The sequence below is a fragment of the Phoca vitulina genome, unplaced genomic scaffold (genome assembly GCF_004348235.1).
Source record: "Phoca vitulina isolate PV1807 unplaced genomic scaffold, GSC_HSeal_1.0 scaffold3, whole genome shotgun sequence".
Classification (NCBI taxonomy): domain Eukaryota; kingdom Metazoa; phylum Chordata; class Mammalia; order Carnivora; family Phocidae; genus Phoca; species Phoca vitulina.
In genome coordinates this window covers 80218043-80243691 of record NW_022589706.1, presented here as the reverse complement: position 1 = coordinate 80243691, position 25649 = coordinate 80218043, and the positions used below count along the sequence as shown (strand labels likewise).

Genomic DNA, 25649 nt, shown 5'->3' with positions numbered 1-25649 from the left:
CCCCCCCCCCCCCCCCCCCTCCCCCCCTTCCCTCCCCCCCCACCTTCCCCCCTTTCCCACCCAGGTGTCGGACCAGGCGGTCCCCACTTCCACCCTGCACCCCTTCTTCCCCCCCTGCACCATGAACACCAATGTCTGCGTGGAGCCCGGGCCGAGCCCGGAGGCCCCGGGCTTGCCCAAGGAAAGCCACCTGCCCGAGGGGGCCCTGAACAGCCTTGTGGATTACAACTCGGAGATGGAGCGCTACCGCTCCTTTGCCACCTCCTTCTACAAGACCAACGGGGGCGCCTTCCCGCAGGCGGCCAAGATCGCGCGCATCACCACCCCCATCTTCCCCAGCAGCGCCGCCGCCGCCGCGGCCGCCGCGCGCATCGGCATGTCCCCCTGGAACTGCGACAACGCGGCCACCGCCGCCGCCGCCACCGCCATGCTCTGGGGCAGCGGCGGGGGCGGGGGCGGCGGCGGGGGCGGCGGCGGCGGCGGGGGCGGCGGGGGCGGTGGCGGGGGCGGCGGGGGCGGCAGGAAATCCTCCTCCGCCGCCGCCTCCTCCTCCGCCTCCTCCTCGGCAATCCTCCCCGCCGGCGGTGGCGGTGGCGGCGGCGGCGGCGGCGGCGGCGGCGGCGGCGGCGGCAGCAGGACCAGCATGCACCACCGAAACGACTCCCAGAGGCTGGGGAAAGCTGGCTGCCCGCCAGAGCCGTCGTTGCAAATGGCAAATACTAATTTCCTCTCCACCTTATCCCCTGAACACTGCAGACCTTTGGCGGGGGAATGCATGAACAAGCTCAAATGCGGCGCTGCTGAAGCAGAGATAATGAATCTCCCCGAGCGCGTGGGGACTTTTTCCGCTATCCCGGCTTTAGGGGGCATCTCATTACCTCCAGGGGTCATCGTCATGACAGCCCTTCACTCCCCCGCAGCAGCCTCAGCAGCCGTCACAGACAGTGCGTTTCAAATTGCCAATCTGGCAGACTGCCCGCAGAATCATTCCTCCTCCTCCTCGTCCTCCTCAGGGGGAGCTAGCGGAGCCAACCCGGCCAAGAAGAAGAGGAAAAGGTGTGGGGTCTGCGTGCCCTGCAAGAGGCTCATCAACTGTGGCGTCTGCAGCAGTTGCAGGAACCGCAAAACGGGACACCAGATCTGCAAATTTAGAAAATGTGAAGAGCTAAAGAAAAAACCTGGCACTTCGCTAGAGGTCAGAGGAGATGATTTCTTGTTTCCCAGTCTCCCCCCCTCCCTCCTCACTCCCCTCTCTTCTCCCCTTCAGGGCTTCTTGTCTGGCTTGAAGATGCAGTACCCCTTTCCTGAAGCTTCATTCAGGCTGTAAGATACAGTTGCAGGTGGTTGCGAGGGCTCGGCCTCTCAACCACCCTCCCCAGCTGCACTTCGCGTGGAACTGGCCTCCAGATGGGGGGTGCGCCCCTCCTTTTTATCTGCGGTGGTAAACTAATGTAATTGGTTTAAAACATCAGAAGTTTCACATTCAATATGCTCAAAAATGCCCCTTCGCGGTTTAATATGCCCCCTCCCTCTTAGTATTAGTTTTAAAAGCATCTCTGCCCAAAGGATTGGACACATCACATTTTATATAGTTTTACTGGCTAAAAGACTTATCAGTGGCCCAGTTATAACAGTGAGGACACCATTTGTGGCGCACAAGCCTATGTTTCCATTAAAACGCACACACAGAGTTATCTTTGAAGCTGAAATAACATGGATTCAAAAGGGTGTTCTACCCCCTTCTAGAATAATTGTTCTCTTCACCATGATAAAAATGTTTGTTTCCCATTTTCTGCATATCTGGTAATTTTGAAAAAACAGAAATAATATAGAAAGCTGAACACCACCTGCAATTTTTAAGGGGATGTGACTTAGAATCAAGGGACAAAATTAGTTCATTTCGGACAGGTGATGGCAATTTTATTTAAGAATTGTTTTACATAGTCTCACAAATGATTACTAAAATTTGGTTACCAAAGAATATTTCCTTTGGGCTCTGCATTTGACAAAGTAATCATTTTGTGGTCACAAAATTGTTCTATAAACCAAGCACAGTTTTGATTGATACCCTAGATGGCCAATAATCATTTCCTTTTCCTATATGTCCTTAAATCAGACAATGCACTGATTTGTCACTAAAGTAATTGTCAAATTAGGCTTCTAATTATGTTAAATACAAACAGTGATGTGTTTGATGGAAATTTCATGTGGTAACGTGATCAAAACAAAAAGGGAAAAATGTACAATCATAGGTAAATTATTTTAGTGGCGTGTTTAGCAAAGATGTATGGACAAGTAATCATATTTAGTCCCTTGACATCATTTACAGAGTAGGTGGCAGGATGTTCATATATACTTGAGAATATAAGTGGTGGATTTAGCATTTGGGAATATTCTATGGGCTGGATTATAGAATGAGACTGGCCCTCACAAGTTATCATCAGGGGGGCACTTGCACATTCTTTTTAAAAATTGTGAGCACTGCTTAAAGGAGTTTTCTCCATGAAGGACTGGTCTTTGAAAGGATTTTTTTTAAAAAAAAAAGGGAAGTTAAAGAATTTTGTTGGAGGTTTGAACACAAATAAGATAATAGATTTTTTTTAAGTTTTATTAATATACAAAGCAAACAGCGTTTTGGGATTCAAAAAAACCCCAGTATTATATTGATATCATTATTGATTGTGATCAGTTCCATCAAAATAATACATGTATTCCTCTTTTTAAGAAAACCCATCTCTGTCGAAAGTTTGACTTTACTCCAGGGTGGTTTATTACACGTCTTTTGACAACTCTGCTTGAACAAAGATAATAGCAATTATAAAAATGCAGGTCCCTGTTTTTTGCTAGGTGGCAAAAATTCGTTTTTAGTTTTTGAATTCTGTTTTCTGGATTGGTTTGTTGTAACTTACCTCTAGGTCTCTAAGGCCCATGGGAAATTAAAATTCAGTTCATACTAAAATTTCCTGTTAATGCCCAGTTGATAAGGACTAGATGGCTTTTATTTTTCCACTTGAACTGTATAGTATCTAGAATTACAGATTTCATGTTGCTAGTAGGCCACATCTGCAGCTAGATCCATGGCACTCCCTGCATCCTGATTTAGGTTATGCAGTGGGTAAGACCACTGAATAATTCTGATTTATTTAGTAAATAACCGCTCTGAAGGAGCTTAGTGTGGCTACCAATAGGTTTTCTGCACAAGTTTCTATGCTGATTTATCAGTCTAGACAAACTTCATAAATTTCCTTTTTTTTTCCTCCTTTGGATAGTTTTCCCACAAACTTGTTGTGATGCTTAAATTCCTTAGACATTTTGATCACGTATGATCCCATAGTATTACCTTTTCCTCTTTTTTTTTTTTTAATCCAAGTGCACAAAAGTTCTGTTGATCTTCAGAAAATGGGGTGTGGGTGAGAAGGGAAACACATTTCTGTCTTTGTAGAGCTCTCTGAAGATGTTTTCCTAAAAACATACCCCTTCCTACCAGAGAATGGGTCATGGCTCAAGGCTAAGATTGTTAGTAGAGTGCTATTTGGCAGAAAGAAAAAGTTTTTTGGGGGCGAGGGGGTTGGGGGGGTTGTTTTGCTTCATTTTTTTAATTGGCTAAGATTCTCTCTAGGTTATTTTAAAAAGGCAATGGCAGCCTTCACCACATGTGCAACCACACCGTTGTGGTTGTAGGGAAGCAGCTGGATGCATGTCAGAGTGACAGGGTTTACATGACTGAACCAAAGCTGGAGCAGTGTTTGCTGGTTGGTGAAAAGTCCCCTGCTGACCTGCTTCCCTCTCTAATTTGGTTCCTGTAAGTTATCATCATCTGTGGAGATGTTTTAGAGATTGGATAGACTCCCTAGCTGAGGATGATGATTTGGGGATTCATTTTGGATAATACCTGTGGACTTCAGGTTTACGGTCAGTAACTAGTATTTGTTGGCTTTAAATTGTGGACACCGATTAATATTTGCATCATAATCATTAGTTATATTCTTATTTATCATTTCAAGCCTCATGTGTCCTTCTTTCCTTTGACTTATTCTCATCCCAAAGGCTGGAGGTTTAATCAGATTTTCAGGGTGAGTAAACTGAAATTAAGACAGACTCACATGGATGTGTTGGGATTCTTGCCCACATTTTTTCTGAAGCCTCCCCTCTGGCATTCCTTTTAAAACAGCGTTACTTATTTTCACATTTTGCTGCTTAGTCTCATGTTAAGAGCATCTTAATGCCTTGGAAATATATTTATAAAATCACCTCCTTGGTAATATTCCATAAGATAACAATGCACATAAAACAAATTTAGTTTTTCTATGATACTGTGCACTGTATATTTGCATAGAACACTGTTCATTTAATCAATTACTACATTAAAAAAGTCACTAATTATTCAAAGCAGTTATTACAAATACTGTATGCCCTTTCTGCAACAAAACTTATTTTAAAAACTAGCATCTTAAATGATCAATATTAAATTGAGAGATTTTAATAAACATGTGCTTATGCATTATGATAATAAGTTACATAATAGCACTTTGTCTCATGCATAGGTAATCAATCCTTCAGTTTTCATATTCGCAGCAGTTACATTTCTGATATGAAGATCTAACTTTTTAAAATATCCCAACCCGATATGGCTCAAGGGATAGAATTGTCCCACGGGCAACCCCAGCCTCTTAGTCCCTGAACATTGTTCAGGTGACATGATTGATCTCTGTGGGACAGCATTAGAGACCACACAGATCTGGTTTCTCTCCCATTAGCTGATTTATGGAATTACATTAGTAAGCAGCACCTCAGGAGATTTCCCTGCCCCCACCCTTGGCTCTCAGCTCTAAGTTACCCGCTGCCACCACAAGCTGGAGGGAAGGACTTTAAAAGGATACCTTATAGTGAAGAGACTATAATGAAGAGAAGCTGAAACCTCAAGGAAAAGGACAATCTCAGTCTCTTTCTTTTCTTTTAAAACTTTTCTCTCATTGAAAACATTTATCAACTGAACATACAGGCCAACTAGTTAGATTGAGCTACTAAGGGGTTTGGTGGGAAACACCCAAATATTGCCCCAAACTTGATAACTCGATTTTTTGAAGAGTGTTTTAGGGGAGGAGGGACACATTTCTTTATATATGCTATTAAGTTCTAAGGGCCCCCACCGCACAAAGGGCAGTCGTCAAATTCTGGACACAGCATTGTCTACAAGGAAGATGGTACCTGCTTCCAAAGAAATTTATTTGTAGACCATATGTAAAATAAATGTGTCCTTCAAACTTAGCATCTATATAGTTAACGAAACCGGTCAATAATTGAACGTGTTATAAGTTTTTGAAGTTTGGTGACTTTAAAAAAAAAAATGTATAGGTAAACACAGATGTTTCATATCTTAAATTGAAACATCCACCAGTTTGTCATTTTATATCACGATTTAAAAATGAGTTCTCAATTTTTAGTTTCAAAAATCAAAAACATGCCAGTATAAAAATGTAAATTTTTGTTTTATTCTCAAAATGCAAATATGTAACTATCAAAGGGAAAGAGGAAAGTTGTCAATTAATTCAAACAAAATCATAGTATATTAACACTAGAGTGTAATATAGAAATAACGTAGGAAAAAAGATCCTGAGTTTCATAAATGATAAGAAAAAAGTTCAGAAAAGTTTAGCTTTGACTAAAATCAAGTAGATTTGTAGTCAAGACATCAAGCTGTAATACAAATCCAGAGAGATTTTCCTTCTATCACTACATTTAATACAAGGTAGTCAAGGTTGTTTTTAAAAGGACCATATGTTTTTAATAATTCCAAAATGAAAATAATACCCCCACCCATGCAAATATCATGTAAATTCTAAGCAATCTTTTGCATGGCAATTAGGAATAGTAAAATAAAAGTAATTAAAATCCATATGTAAGTTATCCTCTAAGAAAGTTTGTTTGAAATTCAACTGTCATTCAAACAAAGTACAAACAAATAAACAATCAGAAAGCCAATCAGAACAAATCAATAATAACAACTTTTAGACTAATCAGATAAAAATATCGTACATTTTAAATAAGAATGAAAGGTGTGTCTAGTGATTAGGAAAATAAAAGTTACTTGACTTTTTAGACTTTTTGCTGAATTGATGACTGAAGTATTGCTGCCTATTTTGGTTAGTCCCTTGATTCCCTGGGTGAACAGTTAGGGGTTTTCTATAGTCAGACTTACAGATTGGCAAATACAGAACAAATTAATCAACTAGTCTGTAAGACTAAAACTGGAAAGGAGTGGAAGAAGGGTGGGTGTTTCATCCACATTGGCTCTAGTTTGCCAGGTTGGGGACTGAGGATCTATGGGGAGGGTGATCCTGGCAACCCTGTGGAATACTCTTTCTGGATACACGAGTAAAACATGAAATTATTTGCATCTGTAGAAGTGTGTTTTTAAAAACTCTTTTGAAGTAGTTGGTGCTTAGAACTGTTTGAACTCGGTTAGATTATCTGAATACATAGTTCATTTTTACCAGGAAACAACTCACCTTTTAATTTTGCTTTGAAAAAGCGTAACAAAATGTCCCACTATCCAATAAATTTCACAAGAGTGGATATGCTTCCATTTTTTTACATGTATTTTTCCTCACATTATACAGAATGTTAATCTAATGTGTTCATTGCATAAAAATATCTAAACAAATTAATAGGTTAAATTCAACATTTGTTGAAAGGAAGCCCCACGTAAATATCTAAGTTGGATAAAGGACTACTTTTCTTTTAGTTTTCCTTTATTTTTAAGTTAATCTTTAAAAAGCAAAAATGAACCCAAAATAATGGTAAAATTTTTCATTTTTATGTATGATTTTCAGTCACTGATTAGAATGTAGATGATCTTGGTAGGGGCCGTAGAACACTCTAGAAAATACCATTTTTTACAAAAATTTGTTTTCAAGGATTTTTTTATTGTCATCAGTGTAAATTTTGAAGATTCTACATATGCATTAATTTTGTTCCTTGTGTTGCAGTGTTTCTGCTCATTCTTAACATAGTTCTTCATCTGGCATTATGCTATTATCCTTAAGAGTTTCAAAATATTTGGGGGAGGGGCACAGGGATGGTTTATCCTTCAGTCATATCTTGTACCATCACATACAAACACCTGTCCTGATATTCAATTATTCTGCACGGTAATCGAAAAGCCTCCCTCCATTCAGCATCATATGTTTTCTGTTGTTTATTGAGTTATGTTGCACCATACTTCAGATGCGACAGCCATTTAATAATGTTGAAGACTTAGCTCTGCAGGGGCTAAAAGGATCCCAGCAGGCTTGTTAACTTCTACTCTAAAACATTATGAGAAATATTTTTTTCCTCTGTGAAACTTCGGGGCTTTCTCTTAATTTATTTTAACAGCATAAGAATCCAAAGCCAGGTATGAGAGCGAGCCTGTTAAATTTGTTCTGTTTTTCTTTTTCTTAATATTTAATGCATTTATTTCACATTACATTTCTTAATAGCAAGTGGCAAAGCAAAAATTCTTTAAAAAAAAAAAGTAACACTAAAGATGTATTTCTTTGGCTGATATAAAACCAAATATAAATTATATTAGGAAAGTACTCCTAGTTTCTTGGCTTTTCATTTCTTTTATAATTAAAAATTATATGTGGGCCATATGGCCACATTCTGATGATGGGTTATGGGAAGAGCTAATAGTATCAGGTAACTTACAGTTGAAATTAGGTACATCAGCATAACTTCTCTGAACTTTGTTTCCTCATCTATAGAATGGGGATAATAGTATCCGTTAGATTACAACTTTTTGATATTGTACGTAGGTTAGTGTACTTTGTATAATGAAAGAGGCTATGCAATTTCTCATTCCTATGTTAAAGTCCTCAACGAAAAGTAGAGAATAAGACAATTATGTTTACAGATAATTCCGTCCACCAACAGGTTACTTATAGTTTTCAGAAATTAAAGCACAGATAGACTATGTTGTGGTTTGTGTTTTCTGAATTTTTGCTTTAATCATCCAGTTCACCAAATATCTGGCTTGATTTCACTTGGAAAGAGATAAACCTGATAAACGAGTTTTCCTTGTTCTTGTACTTGCACTGCCAAATGCCCAGGAAAAGTGTACAAATTACCTAATCAAGTCAGTCAGTGTGGTGAGCCAGGTTAAATAAATTAATGCTCTTCCTCCTTCCTCACCAAAGACACACCACTGCCATTATTTTCTATAACTTTTGAGAGAGAGAGAGAGAGCTTGACTTTAACACAACACCTTCCTTTGGCTACTATTTTCTTATTTGGACAGACACGGGGAGTTGTTCTAAATGTGTGAATTAGTTTAAGAAAATCATTGTAAGAAAGAAATGGTTAAATGTATATGAATTCTAGTTGGAGAACATATTTAATAAATATTGGAAAATTTTAGAGTTACTTTTGTTTTGGAAGATAGGTGTGTGGGGAGTAAAACAGGTAGATACACATTTTGAGATAAAAAGTAAAGTAACATGCAGAGCTTTCTTTTTTTAATAAGGAGAGGTATTTATGAAATGAAGAAAGTTAGTGAGCAACAATAGAAAAGGCTAATGGTTTTTTGGGGGGAAAAAAACAACAACAGTGATAAGCCCTAAAAGATTTAGAATACTAATCCAGAAAGCATTAAAAACCAAGGAGAAAGGAATATTCAGGTCAGGATGCAATGCAGTATCTAGAAGGAACTTTGTCAAGACAGGATATGGATGTCTGCTTTCCTTCAGCAGATATAGAAGTTTTGCAGAGAGTGGAAACTATAAAAAGAGGGAAGATAATATTTTTATGACTTCACTCAATATATTTGGTTTGGGAGTCAGAGCTGAAGCTCAAGTTCAGTGGAGTGGCAGCTGAATCAGAGACAGGGAAAACAGATTGTGTTATAGCTGATGTTATTATTTTTACTTATGTCTTTGAAACATTTGGTAGAATAATTCCAAAGTGTAACTAAAAGAGAATGCTTCCAAGATGGGTGGAAAATGGGATCCCATTTGGATCTCCTCTGCATCTAAATTCATACTTTAGAGGACATTCTTGAGAATGTGAACAAGTATCAAACTGGGGAAAACTCTGCTGAAAGTGCTGTTTCTTGCCCAAAGACTTAAAAAAAAAAAAAACCCAAAAACCCAAAACTTGGATGATTGATAGACTCAAAAGGATAGAGATCTAGGAGGACCAGAGGGAAAAGGGGCATATGTTTATAGATCATGAAGACTCATGGGCATTTCTGTGTATTTCAGCAAATCTGGCAAATTCCAGAGAAGATATATTTTCTCCAAAACCTTACAGAGTGAAAAGAGATGAAATACATTTTAAAAGAAAGACCATATAAATTTAATTGTGTGGAAATGATGATTACGGTTGCTGGTGAATCAGTGGCAGGAATGTAACTGGTGGGGAAAGACATCTATGGGAAGTGTTCTTGTGTGTCGGTTAAATGAGACCAGTGATGGTTTTAACAGAGTCAAGAATAAGGAAAGAGCTAAAATTCTCAGTTGTACATAGAGGGATGAGAAGTGAGAAGATGTGGAATCTTCTAGTAAACATTAAATACATTGCGTGCTCTAATTTTCATCCATGAAAAACAAAATAGAGAACACTGGCCTTTTCTGTCCCAAAGGAAATACAAATTGGATCTTTTAAGTAGGGCTGCTATATAGAGTTAAATTCATTATGAAGTGGAGTGGTTTTTGGATTTTCCTCATGTGATTCTCTTCACATGAATATGTTATTTGTGTGGCGTGGAGCTGTGTTTTTCAAACTGCAGGTGACAGAACATTAGTGGTCCATGTGTTGGCTTACCACAAGGATTTTCAGAAAGTAGAACAGAACAGAGTGGAACATAAAATATATGAGTGCAGCACATATAGTAAGAGTACATATTGTTAAACTTCTGTTTCAGTTTGTATGTATACATAAATGTATGTGTATGCATGTTCTAGGCCGCTATGTAAAATGTATTTCTAAGTGTTGGTTGCAGTCAAAAAAGTTTGAAAAACACTAGTTTAGTGACAGCAACAACACTATTGAACGAGTCTGTAGTGAGGAAAGAAATTATATTTGTAAATGGAACAATGTTAACAAGACAAAGAGTAAAATTTAAATGTATTTCTATAAATAGTGTGTCTTTACTTCTCCTAGGCAGGTCTGTACCTATGCTGTATGTTCATGAATACATGGTATGTTACTAAGCACATAGCCCTGGATAAATTCAATTCAGTTTGACTAATCTTTAGGTAGGAACTGTTATTTTCTAAGATTTGTGGTAAGCTCTGTGGATATATACATACATATATGTTTACACACACACACAGACACTTGTTTAAGAAACTTAAACTTTTCTTTATTTCTGCCTTTTGCAATACCCATCTAAATCCCTAACTCTATATCTTAGTCCTTCATCCAAGATACTTAGTTCCCTACTTACATTTTTAACTTTCAGGCCAAGAAGTGGACACATGTCAAATGACATAATTGAATTAAAATGATATAATTGCTCTGGGAGCAGTCTCATACCTATTTAAAAGCCTTGGGATTCCTTGACGCATCCTTGGCTTAGTTCTTCCCAGACCTAGATAAGAAATACAGGTTGCTATTGATGATCTCTGCCTGGTTACCCCATGTGATTATGTGGTGTACTATTAAGTTTTTTCTGTTAGTAGAATTTTTCATGGAATAAGAAAAAAAAGAATACTTGCCTTGAACATTTGAACATACTGAGAATCTACAGTATGACTTGTTATTTCAAGTATATTTTTACAGAGTAGTGGAAATCCTTATTTGACCTGAATAAGAAAGAAGGAAGGGAGGGAGGGAGGAAGGTCAGGCAGAGTGTAGTGTTACAGATCCAAGAGAAACGAGAAAGGAGCATATTGGTAGAAAGGATTGTCATGTGCAAGGTCATCTTCTTGAGTCTGGTTTAAATAAAAAATTGGTAGAAACAAAGGCTCAAAATTTTTGGCAAGATGCCATGAGTCTGGGCTTAGACCTACTAGAACTCTTCAACATTGTTTCTTTTCATTTACCATAGTGGAAAAAGTAGTTTCATGGAAACTAGTTCCCACCCCCACCCCCTTCTCATTTCTCTTTAAGAGTAATTCACTCAGGTCTTCAGTTAGTCTTCAGTTAGAAATGTAGAAAAGCCAACGCTCCAAATTAGCGATGGTGTTTAGGGAGATAGAGGCCATCCTATAAACAACTAATTGTTCCAAAATATCTCTAATTTTTAAGTGGTTATATAGAGAATCCTAGAAAATACAGAATGCACTTACAGAAAAGACTCCAGGAAAATGGAAGATGATTAATCACTACATCTTATAAATTCTATGCTTGAAAAAAGGTTAGGCTTATTAATTGACTCTGCTAGTTAGTTAACTTTCGGAAGGTGGATATGTTTGCACAAAGATGGGGTACAGAATACTCATAGAAAAAGAAGTAGTATATGGAAATTCTCTGAGGAGAAATTTGAGTCTAAATATTTGAGAACTTGCTCTAGCACAAGATATGCTGATATCATGGTAGCATAGAATGCTTAAGAGTATATATCCTCTTAATGAGGGAAATAAGCCAAAATATATTTCTAAAGAGCTAGGTGACATGTAATAACTTGATAAAGTTAAATTATAATAATTGTTGATTATATACCTTTTAATTTTATTATTTAAAAAGAAAAAAAAATGAGAGAGACCAAAAACTCAGAGTGATTGTGAATTTGAGCATTTGGTGTGATGGCAGTTACAATTGAATTACAATTATTTAAAAAAAAATTTTTTTAAGAAATACTGCAAAAGCTACCTGTTATTTTCAGAAGTATAGTTTTTAACCAAGTACATTATTTTGATGATAACATCTTAATGACTGAAATGTTTGGAATTTACTCTAAATTCCTCTAAGAAATTCATGGACGTAAAACATGCTTTGGTTTCTGGGCTGGGTCTATCGAAGTGGCTGGAATTTTGTCACAGAGGATTCTAAACCAAATGAAGTCCAGTGACTACATCCAAGATGCTAAGGAACTTAACCTAAGAGAAAAATTTTTATTTAAGTTATTTTCACTTTTTATATAATATAAAAAATGAATATTTCTCAAATTCTCAGATCTATAGTAATTCAAAGAGAAGCACTGTGATTTGAATTTCTTATGGAGGTTTGGTGTAACTATTGTATTTAATTTGAATACATGTTAGAGACTGTCTAAATCATAGCTTTGATAATTTTAAAATGTCACCTCTTAATATTTTTTATGGCCTCCCATTTCCTCACATTTTACAAGAATATTTCTCCTTCTCTTCAGTAAAAGAACAAGACAGTTCACTGTCTGCTTTAAAATTAACCAAAATTTTCAAAATTGTCCAACATCTTTATCACAAAAAGAATGCTGGTGGTTTTTCAATAGCTGATTAGCAATGATCTCACCTAAAGGCATTGTTGCATTAAACAGGATTAGTGGAGTGACTTTGAGGGGAGATAGAATTATCTAACTTCTGTCTCTGCCAGATAGATAGATAAGTGATAGGTAGGTAGGTAGGTAGATTGATAAAGATTCATTTATCATAAAACCGTATGTATTTGTGTATATAGTCATAAATTAAATATAAACATATGGAACATATAAATAGAATTGACTCTGTTCTAAGCATTCTTGACAGTATTGATGTTATTAATCTAATTTTTGCTTTTTAATCTCAATTTAATTTCCTTTCACACTCCCTCTAAGAACCTTTAACATAGGGTTAAAAATATTGCATAAAATAATTTTTCAAAAACACCTTTTTAATTGGTGGATCATTGAACACTTTTCCTCTTTCTGCTTACCCTGGTATCATCCCATTACAGTTTATTTGTATATGTCCAAGAACATTTTAATCACTAAACAACTCATTTATCATACAATAAATTTACTTATTTGTTAGAATGATGTGATTTGAAGTGTTCTTACCAAAATTAGTTGAAATATAATCCTACATAACATTAATCACAAGAGTTGCCTAAATAAAGTAGTTCATTAGATACTAGGGCCAAAAGTGGGCAACTTTTTTGGCCACTTTCGGACTCATGTAAATCACGGTGGTAAGCTATTACTTTCCTTCCTACCAACCCATTCCTACCCTTTAGACACACACATTCTCCTTTAGACAGTTGTTTTCCTAACTGGCTCTACCAGCATATTGACCTGACTTAGCATCTGTATAACGTAATATATAAACGCATCTTCCGTCGGCAAATGTTAGCTAGGTTTATCGTCTCAAGTCATGCTATCGTTGCCTAAAATCATGCCATCACAGTAGTGATGGTGAGGGGGGTGGTATTCATCTAGGAGGGGGAGGAGGAGGAGGAGCTCTCTATTGGCAAAGTGGGAAGAGTAGCAGGGGAACAGCCCACAGAGAATGGTTACTAATGAGAAAGCCATTGACAGTTCTCCACCATTAATCAGAGAAATCCTGGCCATACATGTCAATTTGAAAACCCAAAAACTAGAGTTTTCCTTATAATCTTATTTAAGGCCTCCAAAAAACTGGGTCGTAAAAGTTATGCAGTTACCTATTTGGTGCTTCCTCTCTTTTAGAGAGGGGTCTAATATTCCAGTTAGTGGGTAATTTTGATAGATATTTTTAGTTTACATCTGGATAATGGCCAAAATAAAATGTGAGTATACAAATACTTATACAATGATATGATTGATGAATCTGAATTATGAGAAGAATTAATCTGATACATATCACATATGTGATATATGTGCAATATATATATGACATGTGATATCTGTCACACATATATATATATTACATAATGTATATGACATATATATTACAATGGGATAGAAAAAGAAAGCAAGGTGTAATCTAAAAAGTAGAAAGTGTTTATATTAATTTATATATTTTTAATTGAGGTATTAAAATATAAAGTTGTTTTTTTATTATAATAACAAATTATTGGACTCTGAGATCATCCTATATCATAAATTAATTGTTCTCTCGGATTTACTGACCTATTCTATACTTGTGCTTGCTAATAATTCTAGTAAAATCAGTGGAGTACTGGTCTATGGTTTCTAAAATATATTAATTATAAATAGGATATAGAAAATATTTCTGCTAAAAGCATTTTGGGGTGTCTCTAACATTTCCTAGGTATCATTTTAGATCATAATTATTAACTATCCAAAGATTTGTGTTAATGTGCATATGTGTGTATTCACAGTCACAATATTGTATATATAATACAATTTTCCATTTCTCCAAGTAGGTTTTGAAGTTTTGTCAGTAAAAACAATTGAGAACCTATATAACTTGATGTTTTAGCATGCTTTGTGAATCAAATCAGGAAAAAAAACAAGTAGTTTTTTTCACCATCAGGAATCTTTTGTTGTTGTTGTTCATGCAAAATGCTCCAAAGTTTTAAAGTTTCATGTGAAGCCAAAACAAAATATAATCAAATATCTAAAGGCAAACAATGGTACCTACTATTATCTTTTGTAATACTCACATACTTTCTATTGTGAAATTTCAGTGGTTCATTGAGGTTTTCAAGTTCTAGCGTGAAGAGGTCAATCAAATGCTGTGAGGTGCTCCAATTTCAAGGTCTTAGATGATTGGAGCCTAAGAAACTTATAGGGGACTCCTCACAGGAAAACACTATTTCAGAAGAGTTTGAATGAAGCTGTATCCGCTAACTACAGTTTGATATTGCTTTGCTTTTGATTGGAAAAACCATACTTCACATCATTACATGAGAATCAGAAAATGATTGGATGACTTCCGTTTCTTTAATAATAAAGGGGAAAACCGGAAATTATTTTTGATTAGCTTAAGAATAATGGTAGCCCAAAGTACTGACTGCAGCTTGGAAATCATTGTATTAGAAGCATCCTGTTTCACAGTAGAATTCTGAAGGCCTAGGGGAATCACCACGACTTTTGGATTAGAAAATATATGAAGAAATATTGGAAAGATATATTTAACTTTAGATGTCATCATTATTATCTCAATTTGCGTAGCCTTATACATTCTGAAGAAGATTTCAGCATCTAGTTGTCTTTAATTTGCCCTTTGAAAGTTCATGTCTGGCTTTATTAAAATGAGTTTTGTTTAGTGCCACGCTTTACATATTGTATCTAAATATGAATAGCCAATCCCACCCATCTTTATATAGAGGGAAATGTAGATACCGTTTTTGCAGCTTTCAGGAGGTGAATTTTTATCCGACTTGCCATATTTTACACAAGAGTGTGTAGATGCATCCTCAACCTGAAGATACCACCTGCTCAGCAGGCACCAAAAAAGAAAAATACCCAAATTCTTTAGGCGGCAGCTTTGGGGATTTTTATTTATTTTAGGTTGTTTAATTATTTCTTCATTGTTGATTTAACAAAAATTAAATATACCTCTGCTGGAGACATATTGATAACTTTTGTCTTCATTTTTTAAAAAGCATGTGTAAACTGTACTTGGGCTTGGATTATATCATTCTTATATACCTTATACAAAATTCTTATATATCTTCTACAGGGAAATACCATTACTTTTTAAAGTTATTTAGGAGGGAAACAGAAGTCATGCCTTTAAGCTCGTTAGTTTAAGGTCTTCGGTATATGGCTCTGGCTATTGTAGGGATGAATGCTCTGGAAAACCATGCTTTACAGCAATACAGGAAGGAGAACTGAGGGCTGCGGGTTTTTCCACAGGCCTCCTGGGAGCAGGCTGCTGTATGTCAGTGTTTGCACCTGCATGAGCAGTGAAGGTTGCCTTCAACAATGCTGATCAACTCCATTCTATTCTTTACCTCCCCGCCCCCTTCTCTTCCTGGGAAATCTGGCTTTCCTGTCACTCAGGATAACGATTTCCTGCAAGCATCACGGAGATCCAGAAAGTCACTGTAATCTCATCAAGAGTGTGATTCCCCAGCTGGGACTGTTGAATTTATATAACCCTAAGGTAGCTGGTCAGGGTGCTTAATCCTCCACGTTGGTGTGCTGAGCGCCCACACCATTTGAAGTAAAAGTCCTCTAACAAAGATGACCTCATTAGTTGGCAGGAATAGAGAAGATATGTCCCCAAATTAGTACAGACTTAATAAAAAACCTATTATTTAACCAATATTTTATGGGTGAACGCAAACAATGTTGTTTTCCCCATCTTGACCAAAAAGAACTCAGTCCAGGAGTAAAGTAAATTTCCACTGAGCCCAGTGAAAATTGGGCAGGAGGCTGGGCATACATCTTCTGCTTTGTGTGGCCTATGGGACACTAAGGAGTTTTGTTACTTTTTTAACCCTGGAATAAAATTTAGAGAAACCGGACTTCAAACTTCTGGTGAATGCCTTGATAATTTGTTCTAATTAATGCACTAGTGGTTTTCCTGTTTTCTCACACATTTTAGGTGATTTCCCAACAAATCATTTCTAGGCTTCATGACCTCAAAAATCTTGATATAAGGGACAAATATTTTTTAAAAGATGCTTCCCTGCTTATCTTCACCCTTCCCCTGCAGCGGTAGACTGTATCTTTATACATGGAGCTACACACTGGCCTCAATGTATGCATAATAATATGCACACATCACAGTGCTATATTTTGTGACAGGTTGTATTAGTAAAGAAAACCAGTTCTCTGCTTTTCTCATATTTGCATTATCTAATTAATTTTTGGTGCTAACAAGCATTGAGAAGTGATTTTCTTTCTCCTCACAACAATGACCTTTGATCTCAGGTGGCATTTTATGAAGTGCTTTTTCTAAATATTGCAAATAAAATTGAGTAATGGAAAGGGGCACAGGAAGAGCAAAGAGTTGGAAAAGAGATTTCAAAATGTATCCAAGACATAAGGAGTTCACCTCATTTAAAAAATGTACTCCATACATTTTTCTGTTTATCTTCATAAACATATATGTTTATCAAGATACAAGATTATCTAAGTATATACTTACAGTCTTGTTTCCAGTTGGCATCTGAAAGTAAATTGGCATCTCTATGTCATATTCTATACATGTAAATGTGAATATATATGAATATATATGCACATGTTTATTTTTCATATGTGAATCTGTAATTGCATGGATATGTTTGGATCTAACTTATCTTGTTAAAAATGACTACATTTATATAAGTATGCATACTTATATAAAATTTATTCTTAGTTGGCATCAGGCAGCAAGCTTAGCATCTGGTATAAACGTCTAAGTTTTCATTTACTGCTTGTGTGTGTGTGTGTGTGTGTGTGTGTGTAAAGCATGAATATTAGAATGAATATGTTGTTTCTTATTACTTCATATACTTCCTTTAATAATGACTAAATAAATGTAATGAGCATATACAATTACATTTATCATTCAAAAGTTAATTTTGGAAAGTGGTAAAGGGGTTTTTCTCATCAACCAAATCAAATGATGGGGATTCAGGTATTCATAGTGGGCTGGAGAGAAGAAAACATTATACCATGAGGAGTAAGGAGTAAAATATTAATAAGTACTATTTATGCAGGAATAATGGACTTTCTTGTTTGCATTTTTAGAGAATACTTCACAAGTTAAATATTTTTGTATATACATTATACAAACTTGCATTAGAATCATTAGTTTCGGGTGCCTGGCTGCCTCAGTTGGGAGAGCATGAAACTCTTGATCTCGGGGTCATGAGTTCGAGACTTACACTGGGAATAGAGTTTACTTTTAAAAAAATCATTAGTTTGTTCTTACACATTCTTTTGAAATTTATTGACTGCGAGGACAAGTTTTTAAAAATTCTTTTTAGTGCAAATAATGAAAAGTAGCTTTGCTTTCCAAAATGGTTATTTTTTTTCATTTAAACTTCATGGACATTTTTAACCAACTAATACACTTTTATTTTTAGATGACATTGTTACAGTAGGACGGTGTCAACCAAATAAGTCAAATGTGAGAAAGTAAATAAAAGCTAGCCTCAATTATTAAAGAGCACTTAGAGTAGAATTTTTCATGTATTTTCTGAAATATGAAATTCAAGTGCTATAACACTGTCTTAAGATGTGTTTATAAGAGGTGCGTGTGTGTGTTCGTGTTCTCTACCTACCCAGTAATTTAGTAACATTCAACATACCAACTTACATACTTACTTATTCTTGGCAGACATCTTGTATTCTACACAGGATTGTTGGACTGGTCTAAGGAATAAAATCAACCCTCTTTCATTTGCCCCTATGGGAAAATTTAGCTTATTGTTTCTTATGTATATGTTCTCATGTGATTCTGTTTTTTAAAGAATACAAGTATAGTATAATATTCAATACTTTACCGTTTTTCTGACCAAAAAACAACAACAACCAAAAAAAAAAAAAAAACCCACCGTAACTCTAAGCATTTTGTTAAAATGATTGCTCATACTTTTGGTGCTAACTTACTACTCTTTAGAAAACTATAGTCTTTTTATGGTGCAAAAAGATAGTTATGCTCCACTGAGTATCATTGGCTAGTATAAGTTTGTTTCATACTTCTGACATTAATTTGTTGAAAATGCAGACTTTCAAATAGTAGCATATATTGTCAGTATAGTTCTCATTAGATTATTTGTAGGAATGTTTAGCATTAGGAGTTGTTAAATGATAGAATTAATATCAGTGTAATATTTGTTGTCCTGTCATAAACGAAATTCCCAGAATAAAGAAATTACCTCACTGAATTCTCTAAATATCAACCTTATATAGGATGCATATGTATGCAGCAGATACAGATTTTCTGGCTGGACTTCCTACTATTGGCTAATAGTTTGAGCCTCCCCCTCTATTCTGATGGTTATCCATGTTCTAGGCTGTGTTCCCTGTATTTTTTAGACTAATGTGTTTTAATCATTATATTCAGTAAATTAGCATTAAAGTCAACATCCTAAATTTTGTAATGTTCTAAGAATGAACATTTCTTTTTTTTATTAAATGTTGAAATATACAAGTCATTATGTTGTGTATTGCTGACTAAAAATATTGCTGAAGTGTAAAGGAGAAAAATCTAATTTTATATTGGCATAGAAAGAAAGCTTAACTTGTTTTCTTGCTCTTTTTTTATAGAGAACACCTGTTCCCAGCGCTGAAGCATTCCGATGGTTCTTTTAAAGCAGTAGTGTATCTTATTTTCAAGGCATTTGGAAGTGAAGGGCAAACTAATGTCTTGTTTTAAGAAACTGCTTAGTCCACCACTGAAGAAAATATCCAGATATTATTTTCATTTTATGTATAGGGGTTTCTTCCAAAAAAAAAAAAAAAAAAGGAAAAGAAAAGAAAAAAGACATATAAAAATAATCCGGGAGCTTGGGGAATTGGCCAGTCTATTTACTTTCAATACACTGATTCTTTCTTTGATGTAATTTAGCTATACTAGTGAAGTTGTTGTCTATTTTGAAAGTGGCTGTAAAAAATAAGTTTGGGTAAACCCCTGCTGTAAAATCATGTATCTTTACAAAGTACATATCTATACTTCATTTTCAAATATATGTGTTTCAGTACTGTAAACTGTACAGATAGCAGCTTGTATTTTGTGTGTTTAGACACAAGGAGACAATCATGTCTGAGCATCTATGGAGATTAACAGTTTGTACACAACAGTATGGTTCTGCGAGTTAAATCTGGAGCAATAAATTTTAGCTTTAAATATTTTTTGCCAGTTGTTTCTAGAAGCAGCAACAGCAGGGGCATGTTTTGCCGTGCATCTTTCCGTAGAGACTTGATGCCAAGTTTTACAAGACTGAAAGATTATGATGCATCCAGCAATTACCTTCAGTTGTATTGTTACAAGAGGGGAAGATGTTATGAAAGTTTCCATTAATCCTTTGAGCACTATATTAGAGTAGTGGTTATGCACTTGCATTGCTTACAAACAAGCTGTACAGAAGGGTATCGCTCCCAAATACTTAGTGTAGTTGACTTGTCTTGGGTTGCACTGTAAGGCGGAGTACTCAGAGTAGTTGGGAACAGGCAGAATCAGTTGTATAAATTAAAAAAAAGAAAAACAGTGTTTGCTAGGATACAGAGAGAAGTATCATATCTTAGGGGGAGAAATTCATGATTGACTTTCTTTTCTCAGCCCAACACGGGGTATATGTCTTTTTTGTTTGTTTATATTTTGCTCTTTTTTTTGGTAGGAAAGAGAAACACTTAATAAAATGGACCCAAATGTTTTAATTCAATGTATGTTATGAAATGGGGAGTTTGTTTTAAAATTTGAATACATAAAGACCTCCCGCACTGAGGCATGACTAGATATATTTTTAAGGTAAAAAAAATTAAACACATTCATGAAAGTGAGGCTTTTAAATCTCTTTTTAGCTTCCTTTCTCATAGCCTCCCAGTTGGACCAGTGGCCTTCCCCTAGGCCCTCAGTGGCATGTTCCGTTGCTCCCATTCCCATTTTTGTCACTTGATGCTTTCGTTCCTGAGAAGGCAGGGCCACATTCTGTGGAATTCCATAAGTGCAAACAGCCCCAAACACAAAGGAGCTAATGCTTCATAGGATCTGCGCTACCTTTTCACGTAGGATTTGGTTTTCTTATGGCAGTCAAGGTTCCTAAGGCTGTCCCGATAGGACAGATATTATTTGTCATAACATGATACCTAGGAAGTTTATTTCATTTTCTTTTTCTTGCCAGGTCATAAAGACAGTGTACATCTTCAGGAATAAAATAGAGTTTAGCAAAAATACATGGAGTATCGAAGTTGCCATGTTACTGTAACTTTTGTTCTTTATCCACGAGCCAGCTCTTTTAGCCTGTGACATCCACTAGTCTGCTGAAAAATGTTAGCAAGATGGATTATGCAAAGAAAAATAACTTGAGAAAGGGTGATGAAAAGGGCTGTAAAGTTTTAGAAAGACCAGCAGATTAATAATTTTAAAAGGCTAGTTGTAGTTGTGAATGGGAAATAATATGACAGGAGATTTTAAAAAACACGGAAGGAGCACTTCATCATCAGAGTCCGGGTGGGAGGGTGGAGAAGGTACCTGCAAACTCCAGTGTGAAAAGCAAGTGACTGAACCTGGCTAGAGTGGGAATGCAAGGCCTCCAGTTACAGTCAAGTGGGCTTTTTAAGGAAAATGTATTCTATATTACACCTATCCATGTTTCAAGAAGATCATTAAATAATCGCAAGCTAAAATGTGCTGTATGTTAATTCTGAGATAGCTTTCTGCTTGATGTATATTCCTTTGGGGGTTTCTAGTTAGAATTTCTGTTTCTGCTGTGGGACCAATGAGAACTATATGAGTTCTTTCTTGTCCACTTTGATTTGATTTGACTTATTTTTTAAGCCAATGTGCTAATTAATTACAAGTAAGCGAAAACTTACTTTCACACTAGAATGGTAAGTCTGCCTTGCTTTTTGGAAAATGATGATTGTTACTACAGAATTGAAGCAAACGTCAATTCAAGCTGCATTAGGCATACAATAACATGTAAAGATCTCACGACAATGTACTGAGAGTCTAAAATACATGCTAGTATTGCATGTCTTGATGTGTTTTTGTTCGTTTTCTTAAAGAACTAATGAACCTGTATATTGTAAGATGTGGTGTTTTACATGTCAATTCAATTTTTTTAATGAAAGAAAATCTGTTGATTATTGAAATGGAAAAGTGCAGCTTTTCTTTAATTCTTTGATATGTTTTTATTCTTGACATTGTTCTTTTACACCACCCAATTTTTATGTTTTTGGTAAAACTCTGTTTATATAATGTAGGGTACATATAAAGTTCTCATTGGTGATGTTGAAGAAAGATGTTACTCTTCCGGTCTCCCTTTGGTTCTCTTCTCCGTAAGTCCATATACTGAGAACTTGTAAAGCATATCATTATAACCCCGAGGGAGTGATTTAAAGGTTTACGTTTTTCACTATTCTAAAATACCAATGCAATGTAACTTTTGAAAATTGTTCACTGTACGTATCATATTCGGTACCAAGAAAATTCCGAAGATAGCAATCAGAATATAGATCGTGGCGGACTATACAACTTAAAAATTACATATCAGAGAAGCCAGATTAAAAGCTTTGTAAGAGAGGTCGACATACACAGGACTCTTACCTTCTCTAGGTGTAGACAAGGAGATGCCACATTCTGTCAGCAGTTGGGGAGAGCTGGAAAATACGAGGGGTGTTAGTACGAAGTGCAATGAACCGATTTCCTTGTCAGCTGTCACTCAGCACCCTAAACATTACAAGACCCTCATAATGCAAACCTCCCTCGTTCCAGGCCTTCGGACCAAAGTGGCTTTCTGATGGATTTTGCCTGCCTGTGTACAAGAGGAGGCATATTTACAAACACAAAATGTATCCATCCTTAGGAAAGAAAACAGTAAAATCTTTCTCCAGTGTAAGAGTATATAAAAACATCTCCTGGTTGCTTAATCCCCAACACCCAACTTCCTACTTCTAAACACATTTATAGGGAGCAAGAGATGGTTGGCTTCCCATGAATTAGTATTAAGCAATCACTAACAGAAAGGAATATTCCCTTCCTTTCATTTAGAACCCCTGGCATGTAAGTTGTACAATTAATGCTAAAGCATATAAAGTCTTTAAGCCGATAGTATCTGTAATCAAATAATGAAAAAAAGGAAAGCAGTTAAATGAGCACACTCTTCAGGGTCAAACATGTTCAGCAAAAAGCCGTAGTGGGTCTTTGATCATGGTTAGATTCACAGTGATATCAAACAGTTGATTCTCATGTAACAGCTAAATGTTTCAGATTTTGTTTTTATTAAATTTGGCAGTTTCACACTGAGATCTGTATTCCTAGTGAATAAAAGACAGCTACTATGTGAGGAGGGATTCCATTTTCACAATGGCAAGGAAGTCAGATATTTCAGGAACATGGGCCACAAAATGTACTCCTTTCACAACGTTCTCCTATTCTGAACTGTGCAGTCATCTATTAAATTTTCTAATAGATATTTGTGTAAGGTGTATGTATGCTTGTGCAATTATAAAAAAGCAGTTTTGGAAAACAGTGTATTTATTAAAGAAAATTACTTATGGGGCATGTACAAAACTGTAAAAAAAAAAAAAAAAACTCTAAAAAAAAAAACCACATTCAATTTGCCCAGTAAAGTTGTTTTTGTGAAATTTCTGTGTTGTTGAATAAAGGACTTTAGTATTCAAAATATCTCTATTTTTCCATGAACAAATTTTTATTTGTGGGAATTGAAGTTATGAACATATGATCCTGAAAATCTAATTTTGTTTATGATTAAAAAAAAGTTTATAATTCTACACTTGCCCTTATGTCAGCAGAATGAATACTGTATATAAATCTTTCATAAAATATGCCAGTTTTGTTCATTTTGTTTTTCTCATAGATTTTGTCTTTCTCATATATTTAAAGAAAAGAAAAAAAGAAGAACACGGTTCTTTTCACATTTTTAAAGGATATATTCTTTGTTGAAACTTTAAAATGTCACCTAAATAGAGGAAGAAATGAATGTATCCAAACTTGTCTCCTTCCTTCTCCATCTTAAGTGTGCCAGGAGAAAGCATCCCATGAATGCCTTGTGCCATGAACGAAACATCCTGGTGGTAATACTTGAAAGCCTTCAAGTGCATGAAGAAATGAGCAACACTGGAATTCTGTCTTCAGCCCCTCCCAGCAATTCTCTGAGATTAAATTTTTATTGTGTTACTTTTTTTATTATGGAATACTGTGGTCCAACCATGCTGCTTATTACTTGGTGGTGAATGTGCTTAACCCTTACTTACTTCACTGCTTCTCAGAACAAAGCTCTCTTTTTTTTTTTTTTTTTTTTTTTGATGCCTCATAACCTACAAGAAACATAGAACACAATTTTATATCTTGGAAATCTTTAATATGATTGCAAACCCGGGACTTCAGACAATTGAGAGAGTCCATGTCCACAGAAAATCATACCACATTAGAAGATTTTTATAAATTTTAGAAATTTCAGGATAGTATAATATCACAAATATAAAATGTCTTGGCCATGGCAACAGAATTAGATTACATAGTCTGAGAAAGAAGAATTAGGTAACTTGAATTATGGGAGTTCCTGGATCCTCAGCAATTTTTTCAGGTGAGTTTCTGTGTTTCTTTATTATATTGTGGTATAAGCAACAATAGGGCAAAAGTACAGAATTGGATTTTCACAGAAAATAACTTTCCTTATTTGAAATCTTCAAGGATACAAGTACTTGGAGGTTCATTTGTAATGATAAGAATAATTCAGAATAGTTTGAATTAACCAAGAAGGGAGAGGGGACGAGTTCTATACCTTATTTAGACATTGAGTCTGATAATTTCATATGGTTTCTGCAAAAATCATGTATTTTTTCAATTTGTTTATTGGTAAGAGTTTTTATTCGCATGTTTTATGCAGAAGCTATTCTCCATTTTATTTCTACTCTTGTCTTTATTTTGTCTCTTTTTAGTGTGAAAAAATGTTGTTTGAAGTAAGCACAATGAACACAAATCTAAGGTTTTATTTGCATACACTATATAAGTAGAATAGTTACCTAAGAAATGTATTCCTATTTGGAGATTTTATTTCTAATCTTTCTTCTAATATCTTGGCTTAAGATCTGTCTTGTGTCCTTTGCAATTCAGTTTTTGGGCCAATTTTTAAGGCATATATATATATGTGTGTGTGTATATATATATATTTAAATGTCAACCAAACTATCTTTTTAGTCTAAGTCAATGCTTTGTTTATAAATGTTACTTATGACAAAAATCATTCTGGTTAACAGGCATTATAATATCACAAATTGGAAGCAGTATACAGACCTCTTTCCAAGAACAGTACTTTTAAATGCTACTCTTAATCCTGTGTAAATCCTGCATGTAAAGCATTTTTAATAGAGGACTGTATTACATGACCTCTTCAGTAGTTAGGTGGTAGGAGAATCTGATTGCCTGGTTTGAATTATGATCTTCTGCTTATGACTTTTCTAAAAAGTGATCTTCTGTCTAAAGTTATATGGCTTCAGGAAAACTGCACAAGTGGAAGGGAAGGTAGAAAAGCATACAGTTAAATGGTACTGTTTTACTTTTGATACCATCGTAAAACACATGTAGCTGAAAATCCATATCCATTGTATCCTTCAAGAACTTTTCTCATGTTTGCATGAACTGCTTTATGATTTTATTTATAACTTTTATTGATAAATATTTATTTGTAATTTTATTTATTAATATTGAATTAATATGTGTGTATGGGTGTAGCTAGATCAATCTGTGTGTGTGCGTGTGTGTGTGTGTGTGTGTGTTTAGTCAGCAGAGTTTAAATCATGCCCCACAATAGCTAAGGATAGTGTAGGTTATTAAACATTTTTCATGGCTAAGATTTGGTCACTGTTGTGCCATTCAATTGAATTTGATGACTGAGCATCTTATAATACTTAACCTATTGTCTGGGAATTGGAAAATTTGGGGAATCTTTTGGGCTTTTTAGGTGCTCTTCCTTCAGTTCACTATGTGCTACTTTGAGTCATTTAAGGGACTGTATTGAAAATTTTGTATACAATTTGCTCCCCAAATGCATTATTAATCTTTACATAATTTTAACATTGTAGGTATATTTATATACTATTCAGTTACTTATATGTATGTATATCTGAGGGTGAAGTGCACATCCAACAGCTAATAGATGACTTAATCCATAGCTTATCTATTTTGACCATATGGAAA

General features: G+C 35.7%; 1 protein-coding gene across 1 annotated transcript; it reads left to right on the top strand.

Annotated features, from left to right (window-relative positions):
* The first annotated feature begins 52 nt into the window (after positions 1-52).
* Positions 53-23768, top strand: CXXC4 (CXXC finger protein 4). The gene is made up of 2 exons (XM_032400932.1): positions 53-1195; positions 19034-23768. Exons 1-2 carry the CDS (start codon positions 122-124, stop codon positions 19076-19078), a joined length of 1119 nt encoding a protein of 372 aa, XP_032256823.1. The 5' UTR covers positions 53-121; the 3' UTR covers positions 19079-23768.
* Positions 23769-25649: the final 1881 nt, after the last annotated feature.

What these genes read in the sequence shown, in the direction of transcription:
- CXXC4 (XM_032400932.1), top strand. Translation starts at nt 122, where the DNA reads ATGAACACCAATGTCTGCGTGGAGCCCGGGCCGAGCCCGGAGGCCCCG. An exon ending in AACCTGGCACTTCGCTAGAG is followed by an intron (nt 1,196 to 19,033) that starts GTCAGAGGAGAT and finishes CTTTTTTTATAG; the next exon opens with AGAACACCTGTTCCCAGCGC.